Source organism: Opisthorchis viverrini (genome assembly GCF_000715545.1).
Source record: "Opisthorchis viverrini unplaced genomic scaffold opera_v5_200, whole genome shotgun sequence".
NCBI lineage: Eukaryota > Metazoa > Platyhelminthes > Trematoda > Opisthorchiida > Opisthorchiidae > Opisthorchis > Opisthorchis viverrini.
The window spans coordinates 981,142-991,060 of NW_008751855.1; the positions used below are offsets into that span (position 1 = coordinate 981,142).

The 9,919-nt window shown below is 43.1% G+C and overlaps 1 protein-coding gene across 1 annotated transcript; it reads right to left on the reverse strand.

Annotated features, from left to right (window-relative positions):
• Positions 1 to 4,122: 4,122 nt before the first annotated feature.
• On the reverse strand, positions 4,123 to 9,378 carry T265_08055 (hypothetical protein; the record flags this gene model as incomplete). Its single annotated transcript, XM_009173749.1, has 7 exons — positions 4,123 to 4,295; positions 5,738 to 5,859; positions 5,894 to 5,986; positions 8,944 to 9,004; positions 9,051 to 9,150; positions 9,191 to 9,314; positions 9,358 to 9,378. 7 exons carry the CDS (start codon positions 9,376 to 9,378, stop codon positions 4,238 to 4,240), a joined length of 579 nt encoding a protein of 192 aa, XP_009172013.1.
• Positions 9,379 to 9,919: the final 541 nt, after the last annotated feature.

The following is a 9,919-nucleotide window of genomic DNA, read 5'->3' on the forward strand; positions in this document are numbered from 1 at the left end:
GCAATTCAGCACACACATAGGAGCAGTTGTTGACAGCGAAATTGGACACAAAGGGACTGAAAAGTTGAATTGGTGAAAAAAAGTATGTCAAATTCCTAACTCCATGCTTGCAATAAGAATGGTCCACACACGCACACAAATATCCCTTCTGTAGATACCTCGGATAGGCTTCATGAGCGTTTTGCAGCATCCGAGAGCTAGAATGGATTGCTAGCAGTTCCCTGAATACAACATCAGCTATCATGATTGCCGAACCATCCCTAAAATCCCCTTTAATTAACGCTGCCGTTTTAATTTCGATTCAAAAATGTTGCACTTTTGTACCAATTCTGGGTTATTCCGCCACCGTATCATATGTGAACTGAAGGCTCATTTTCACCGGACTAATAATGGTTACCATATTTACCAAGAATTCATTCTTTCGCTAAAATCAGCTGCGAATGGCAGAAGTACTCGAGGTAAATGATCTTACCGGCTGTCAACTATACATGGGTATAAGGTGTTCCTTCCAGTTTTCGTATCTATCAACACCAGATCGACTTCTGCCAGAAGTGACGAACAGTGACCTCGACACTATTGGAGTAGCTATCCTTCCTTGGAACTATTTTCTACCCTGATAATGAACGCAAGATGAAATGGTTTTCACACCTTGTGAATCCAGAAGAGGCACTGTACACAAGTCTGCTTCCAGTGTCCGGGTAGTAGCATTGAATGTATACTGCCTATTCTGAATGTCGCTCCCATGCAACTTGCAAGGTCGTGTTCACTAATTTGCAAAATCCCCTCTTCCAACTTTCGCCTATCGAGCCGAATGAATATATGGACGAATTTCCCCTACTTTACTACCTAACATCATGAGGAACCTTCACATCAAGCAGGTTATCCGAACAGTCAGTTGCAAATATTTTCTCCTTTCGGGATTCCGTGCTCTGGTTCACAAACCTACTAGGATGGGGCCGCATCTCGTTCGTAGACCCGCCAAGACTAAGGAACTGTATGATTTGAAATTTTGTGCACAACTGGCGACCTCCGAACACTGCATAATTTATATCCTGCTGCAATATACTTCCACGGTTTTCAAAACTGATTAGTCCATAGGAGCCAAAGTTTGTCGCGCTTTTGATAGCTTTTGTAGTTACATGCCCTTAATCGGACCCATATCCTGAAGCAAAGTAGATCCTCTTCCATTTTCGGCTTTCAGGATATGGCCAATAATTTGTTTAAGCAAAGTTGCTAATTGAAAAATTCGTTCTTTAGATACTGGTTCGTTCGTTCCATGCATCCTGGAAAAATTTAAAGGATCGGTTGCCTTAAACATGTCCCCAAAACGGGCAGAAGGTATCACACTATTCCTTCTTCTCCAACCGAGTTGAAAACACCATGCCATGTGACCATTCCATCGTCGTCTTTTTACTCTGAGTCAGTTTGTGGTGCACTAGATGCTGAAGCTTTCCTGGCCCACTTTACTTCTGCTTCTCTGAGTGAAAGTAATTCCATCGTCGAATGATAATAGGCGACTCTTTTTCGGAGTCTTTCACTGTAAACAGAGAACTTCCTCTACGAAGGTTTCCTGTTCCTTGGCGCTCAATTTCCTCACTTGACTGTCGAATTATACACTCTACCGCCCCATTGGATAACGGCGCTTTTTATTTCTTCCAAATAATACTGGTTCTTCTCAAGGTGTAATTCCGAAGTTGTTCCCATTTTTTTCGTTATTCTGATGACCACTAAGCAGCCCATCCGACCGTACGGTTAACACGTGTCCATGTAGATAACCATAAACGCAATGGGTAACCTCCTTCGACACCTTATTTTGGAATATTCAGTGTCCTTATTTGAATAAGAAAAGGAGAAAAGTAGGCAGTATCGGTGGCCTAAGTAGTGTTTCACACAAAAGTCACACCACAACCATCACAAAATATTTTGTGTGGACAAATTGAACCTACAACGAATATATTTACATCACCGATCACTATAATCCTGTTTTCGGGGCTCATCAAACGAAGAGTAGATATCCGACGGTTCATGAGTTAAGCTACAGCTGAGATTTGACACACGCGCATACACTAACTCTCTATTTTGATTGGATGGTACAAAATGATTTCGCCAATTTTCTTATTGCTGATTTCCGGACGACAAAACTAAATCAGAAACTGCAAACTACCCCACATTAAATGGAATAATTGGCCTTGGGACAGGCGCAGATGCCGAAAGTATGCGTTTTTCCGCTTCATTTTAGTTCAGAATGTATGCTTGTCTCGACTTTATGAGTAATACTCATTCAAACACCTCTAATTTCACAGCACCATTCTATCGTATCATTCTACCGTATCCTAGGTATCCCAGCCATTCACTACTGACGGTCGCTCAGATTTTTCGTTATTTCTAGATATTACTTGCACGAAGTGGCGTGACTCGCTCTGTTGTACAAGAAAGCTTATGTGACGGTTGCTCACACTGTTCAATTGGTAGAATATTAAAGATCTCCAAACCGCATTCAGGCTGCACACTTTCCACTGAAGGTACCTAACTCCGCATTAATTGACTGAGATGCACCCAACGTCGATTAAAAATGACACGAACTGGATGCGGATTGTAAATGTACCTAAAACAAACTGTCAACTCGGGGGCAAATTAGAGCGAAACATCTTCAGGTACAGCAGTTGCCGGTTCAGGTTTTGAGGATCGAAAATCGAAAAGCCACTGTCATGGCTTGAAGCGTAATTCTTGTCGAGTCTTTTCGAACTGTAATTGAAGTTGGAGGCTACATTCAGTAACAGCTCCCAAAATCTGCAAGCGATTGCTCCGACGGAAGGTTGGAGATACTAAAAAATTACGTCATGGATCTGGAACGATCAATTCTAAGCAAAGCATGAGGAGAAAATGGTAAGCTGATGTTAGCTAGGGATGTTTTTTTAGAAAACTAAGTACCTCGGGTACCGATGCGAATCGGAAGCCAAGCCGAAAATCGATTGAACTGGTGGAACCAATTTCCATAAGCACAGTTTTCACGCCTATGGATGGTCGCCTGAAGAACTGACAGCAAAGGCTACACCAACCGAGCAGACAATCTGTTCACAAATAAGACTAGTAGCGGAGATGGAATTGTGGCGTATACGGCAAACAAGTATGTACACTTTGATGCACTGATGTACATTCTGTTGCTGGGATCTATTTTAAAAAATATAAACTACGTGATATGTATGACAACACACCTTGTCACAAGCTTAGATCTGTGGTTGATGAGGAGAGAGTGGAAATCCGCACTCTTGATTTTCGCCAGCTGGCGCTAGATTCCACTGAAACCATATGCAGCGCCTTCAAGTTTTGAGCACAAGAGCATACGATTCAAAACTTTCGGTTATTTTTAAAGAATCGGACGGAACGCGACGTTTGGGACACCAATGAACGGCGCACAAGGTGTACTCTAGGGAGATCACTCATTTCCACAGATCGCGTCAATTCCGTTTCCCTCTACTAGAATACTTAATGAACCACGCTTGTTCAATAATTACTTCGCTTTATTCAAGATAAAAGCGAACTGAATGGAGCGGAGGAGACACGATTGCTTTGACAGCGTTCGTAAGTAAGTAAAAGTTAGACCGTTAGTGAAATCATCCGTAAGAAATATCTACGTGGAAATTATAAGCGCGTATGCAAGAAAACTGTCCTGCTGTCGCTCTGATGTAGACGACTGAGTGAAACATTGGTTGTTAAATGGAAAAAGGACGCGTGAAAATCAGGTGTTTTACGATTTCCACTTAGCAATACCAATAATGATACGGGTTTTTCCAGAAACTTTGGCGTTTGGAGAAGCCACCCATGATTTGAAATACTATGCCTCTTTGGTAATCGCTTTTGGGTCCTCTTCATTGAGACCTCTTCAGAGATAATACCTTGCAAGGGAGCGAAAACTCATCTGTTTAAGGGTGACGCGAATAGGGCAATATATATTTGGGTTGAAGTTATACGGACTTCCCTTGGAAGTGTGCAGGCAGCAGCTGGATCAATATTAGCCTCACTTGGTATTAGGTTGATATCGTCCGATGGGCAATAAAATTCCACTGCTATCCACCATGAATGACTCACTGAAAGGCTAGCTGAACCGCGTAAAGGAGCAATCGGGAGAAAACCAAGTCTATTGGGCACGCGTTGAGGAACTAAGAGTAGGCAATTTATCTAGAAAATATGTACAAGATGCAGGAGAGAGGAGAATGGTCTCACGAATACAAAAGGACTACTTCACCTTCCCCGAATCTAACGGACCAAGGGGGGCCACATTGAAGTCCTGAGGCCTGGAACAACAAAAGAATAAGAGAAATGGATAAACAGTGAGGTGGTAGAAAACCCAGAGAAAAAGACACCTATTGTGATCTGCCCAAGAATGAAGGCAGTGGATCAATAGTTGGAGATTATAACGCGAAGCTGACATTCGGTTATCAAGAGGCTTCTCTGTGGAATAACGTCACACGGCCAGAAAATTCCGGACCTTGAGTGGATTTCAACGAGCACCCTGCGAATGACGCAGGGTGCTTAAGTGAACAGGTTACCTACACACTAAATGAATGAACATGTATGAAAACACTTGGCAAAAAGTTGCCATCTAGCAGATTCCAACATCTCTGAAAATTATTCCGAACTACTTGCTAACCACGTTAGTCATATGGTGAAAAACGCACCACCGGCTCATCGCGAAATAGATGTTCACACTGATGTGTAAGTTGATAGTTGGTGATGAGTGTTCTAAGTTATCTGTTCGAATGCTGAATATAAATGGAACAAACAATACAGTTTCTGAAATTTAAAAAAAAACTCAGGAGTATCGAAAATGGCACCCATGAACTTCGCGGTATTGGTTTATGGTGACATTCAAGCTAATGGCGCATTCATCGTAGCAAGGTGTCTAAAAGCGGAGAAAACATAGCCTGGGTCAATATGTCAACGTGTTGGTTTACGAATTGTCAGGTATTTCATTTTCTTCCTCGTTGTAAATAGGCTGAGAACCACTCGAACAGCCGAATCAAGAATCGTAGAAACCACATCATACATTGGCAATTCCCATTCTTTGGCATGAAGACAACAAGAACACGAGAGAGGGGATGATGTCACTCAGTAACAAGAACCAGTCTACAGTGTGGTTTCTCCAGCTGGACTGCTGTCTGGACTCTTGCCAGTCCTGCTCCTAAGTTCCGAGTGGAGATTTCCAATTCACCTCACCGTTAACGGTTAATCTGCGTTAGATCGACTGAAGGGTTCAACATCGATGTGTGGTCAACTTCACAAAAGCGACCGACATCACGAATGTCAAACGCACTAATACGCCACTGGGAAATTGATCCAAAGTGAGAAGTGTGGAAGGCTGTACTACTTACGTATGATGTTAGTTCATATCTCCATTATGACGTACGCATAGGTGACTTGTCTGGTCACAAGAAAGTGGAGATATGCGCATAACAGCACCTGTAAACGCTGACGATCGGTTACACTCCGTGCCTGTCCAGGCGATCTTATCACACCAAGTCAAAGACAAGTTTCAGTTTACTCGGTTGGCCGCTCTAAGAACAGGCACCATCTGAATACGGCAAGGCAGCTTGGAAGAGGAAGTTTGAATCCTATCTATTCATAACAAAACGGATCTATTGTGTAACATTAAAAATAGCTCACTACTTCAGAGAGCATGATGAGCCGCCAAAACAAAATACACTGAGCAAATCACAACATGAATATCAGAACTTACCAATCGAACAGCTTTGGAAATTCTTGAAGTTCTTCTTGGGAATACTGATCCAATCGTTTAGGTACTGGCATGACACGACGAATTACGCCGGATATATTACCAAAAATATCCTCTGGAATAGTCTGTCATGTGTTAGAACAAGTATATGAAACTCACTTCAACTCCATCTGGATACAAATGCAACCGGGCCAGAGCGTACAGTTTTGACGCAGGGGTATTCAAGTGAACGCGGACTTCGCGTCGAAGTACCTGGAGTCAAATAAACAGTGACACAGGTGGTTGAAAATGGACTTGTATAACGGACTTGAATACCGTTACTCACTCCTACCCAATGCCACTAGCAGTCCAGATCACATGCTGTAACAGTCTACAGTTGTGCCCCATATCGGATTTCAACACCCAGGGTTATGACACTAAATGTAGGCGGTCACGAAAGATAGAAGCCTACTTCTACCACATAAAAATGGTCTGCGTTTGGCAGATAGAAGTGTATGGTACATAAAACTACAAACTACGAATAAAATATTAGAGGGTGGGTTCGCTCTAAAGCGGACCCACTGAGATATCAACAAAAAGCGACACAAACAGGTTCAAAGCGAAGGCATGCTCTCTTCATCAGAACACAAAGAATGGGATGAGAAATACCCAGAAATAGGGTGACATAATGTTCGGAATGGCAAATAAACACTATCACAAAATATTTTGTTCCGAATAATCGGTCACAATGTATCTGCGCCATTAGACCTCAAAATGTGATGACCAAAAGTGTGAACCTCGCATTAGAAAGACAAGTGGCTGTAACTTTCGTTGACAAATTTACATAAACCGCCCACCATTATTAAGCATATAAAAGTGGGTAGTATATTGTCCCATGGACTTGAAAACGTAGTCTGCTATTTAGTTCAATTTGTCTTTTTTATTACCTAATGTGAACTTGTCAGGCCAGATAGCTCGCACAGCAAACTATGCCCATTGTATGCTTTAATCAAACGTTCCCATCCAATTCATTGCGAGATATCTCATTGAACAGCCTAGCTGGAACCTTCCACCTACAGCCGCAGCGCATCAAAACATCTAAGAGGGACAGTTAAAGGTGAAATGTATTTGTATGCACCACAGAGCATGGAAACTATCTTCACTGATACTACCTGTCAAATGCAGTTGATGAAGCCAGTGCTCTAACCTTCCGAAGGTCTTGTACAGCCTACCATTCCTGAACACTTGCTCACAGGAATATTTGTAGTCGCCTAAGAAGCAGCAGCAGCAGTTAGGGGACGCAGGATGCATTGGTACAGTTTTCACGCCCGATGCTGAAAGGAGTTGGATTTTGCTTTGTACCGTGTCCACTTGTGTCCAGGTGCGATATGACCCGCATCAAGACTACAGGACGAAGCACCCACTGCAACCCGGATTTGAAAGATCGATCGAATCATATGATGGTGTGTTTCAAGGCCGATCATCCAGAAGTACAAGGCATCTGGTGTGACAGGCCTGAAGGCCGCCAGTGAAGTCAAATATATTCTAATCAGCTTTGCAAAGTACGACCTACTTCCATATGCACCCTAATGTCGGACGGTCTGTCTGCATTCTTTCGGTAAATAGTGCCGTTTGCAGATCCAACAAAATAATTAGCATTCACAGGGAATAAGGAAACCTGAAGATTGTGTAACCCGATGAACCCCAAAGAGAGCTAAGCCGGTCGTGGGCTGTCAAAAAGTTTCCAGCAACCAAAAGAATACAGTGTGTCCCGTCGAGAAAAATAAGCACGTACTTCAAGTGACTTCCAAATCACAGTGACAGCTCACTCGAGCTGAACACAATCGAGGATATATGCATGATCCCATTGGGCATCAAACAACTGATACTGCCATAGAACAGAGACAATGTCTTGTTCGCATTTTTCACAAATACATTAATAGCGTGGAATTAGGACTCCTTAGCTTGTGGTTGGAAGCATCAGTGATATTCGATTCATATCGCAAAGTAAAGCTAAGTATGAAGGGTAAAAACATATGCGAATAGCCCCTGCAGCTGAAATCAGTTTTGATGCTTAGAGGTCAGTGAGCTCATGAAAGTCATGAACATACGCCGAAATCTCACCACCTTCCAGAGAAGCCCCCGGCTGAGACTCTCATACGAGTAAACACATTGCAAGATAATCTGGATATACAATCGTACTGTCCGCTGCGATGGAAATGAAAAGGAATCTAGGTATTTCCTCCGGATGACCAGCATTTCCATACTTACGGAACCGATTATGCTGCCCACCCTAAGGTTAGGAAGGGTGAACCCTAAGAACTGCACTCACAAGATGTCTATCGGTTGACCATGACAGCCGGCATACTAACACGATGGGGATGCTTCTAACGACCACAAGCACGATACAGCTCAGAGCACACCTGCTGTGTGCAATGCATCTGTCTGCGGGACATCCAGAACGGTGGAAAAGTTATCCCAGGAACTCAAGATGATACGGGAAAGTGGTTATTCCAGACAGGTTTTTACTGTACAAAGGTCTTAGTGCGAAACAAAAAACGTTGTCAGTAAACATATCCACCCGATGGAATGCGTGACTCCAGAAAATGCGGGTAACGTAAGTCTTCCTTTCGTAACTTGTCAAAAATTACGAGGCGAATCCGTTAGCTGACCCTAAATGAAGTTGCAATGACACAGGGTGGTCCTTTTCCATTAGCTCAGATTCAGCTACTTATACACGACATATGAAGTTGAGTTATCAATAAGAATATCTGCGCACATTTGTAACAGTCACAGCTTGTTATGTACCTTATACCTCACTGAATGGGTAGGAGCATTAAACGAAATCTACCGCAGGTGTAGGTCGATAGTAGATGAGGAAGGTGTGTTTCATTCCTCTTATCAAACTGGTTAGTGTGATGCAACTGAAAAGAACAGTGATTATACTTGTTCTAAAGTTCACGCGTAAGAGAATACTGGTGGGGTTGTGCTGACAATCCAGTTCGAAGGGCTCATTGCAAAAGACACTGAAATGCTCTCAGCCAGATGGGAAATGCGTTTCCGTGTAAGTAAAAAGAAAATATATATCAAGGGTATTCTATGAGCGAAGAACACGTAGCTCCGTTGAACGCATTCAAACAAAACACTGATAAACCGCAGGTGAATCGGCCGATCTGACTGCTCAGCGACATAAGAATATCGACTTGCAAGATCTACTGGCTACCGCTTACCTCAGTTGGATCACGAATATGTAATTCCTCCATAGTTTCGTCCTTTCTGAATGCCCCAAACCTATGGGTAGATACGAAGTCACAAAACAACTGGAAAAGATCATTACCTGGTATATGTTGGATAGAGAAATCGCTTCCAATAGTAACTATTGTCCTTGACGGCCACATGCCTGGTGTTACATACAACGACGTGTGCACCAAAGTCGGCTAAATGGAAGTACTTAAGGAATGGAAGTTATTAGGCTACAGTTGGGATCGTAGTAGCGGATGTGCTTTCCCAGCAAATACTTTGCGATTTTCTCACCCGACATCATGGGGCATTGCATATAAGCATCGTAGATGAGCCATTGTCGTGTGAATGCTCTCCATTGCTTGAGTTTGGAAGTAGACGGTATTAGGATTGGCTTAACCTACTTGAACTCGCCACTGTGACATAGGTATAAGGAACTTGAAGATTTACTGCAATGAAAGAGAAATATTCTGCCTGTTCAGCGAAAAATAGTCATATTCAGCTGTAAAAACCGTGTACTTGTCGCTACAACTGCTATGCATTAGATGAGGTAACCGACAGAATTAGTGCGCCAATATCTGGACTTCAGTGGGCCTTTCACCAGGGATATCGAGGGCTGAAGGCAACAACTCGGATGCATGCGCGTCACTAAGCGGGCGACTGGGCCATATCAGTCAATGTCTTCGACTACTGATGTGGCCCGTCTCAGGGTCCCCATCCGAGAAGACAGCAATGACCAGCGCAACTGAGTTTGCTGGTAACGGTTTTCATACTTCGCGAAGTCTTTGTTTGATCTCCTCTGGCTCGATTCTTCTCTTTGCGTGTTTTTTTCAAAACAAGGCCTTCGGGGAAGTCAGTTGACTGGCATGCAGGACACGTGACTAAGGCAGCGCAAACTATGGGGTATGATCAGTTCACCTAACGTGGAGTGAGGTATTTCTTCAGCAGTACTGATTCGCTGTTCTC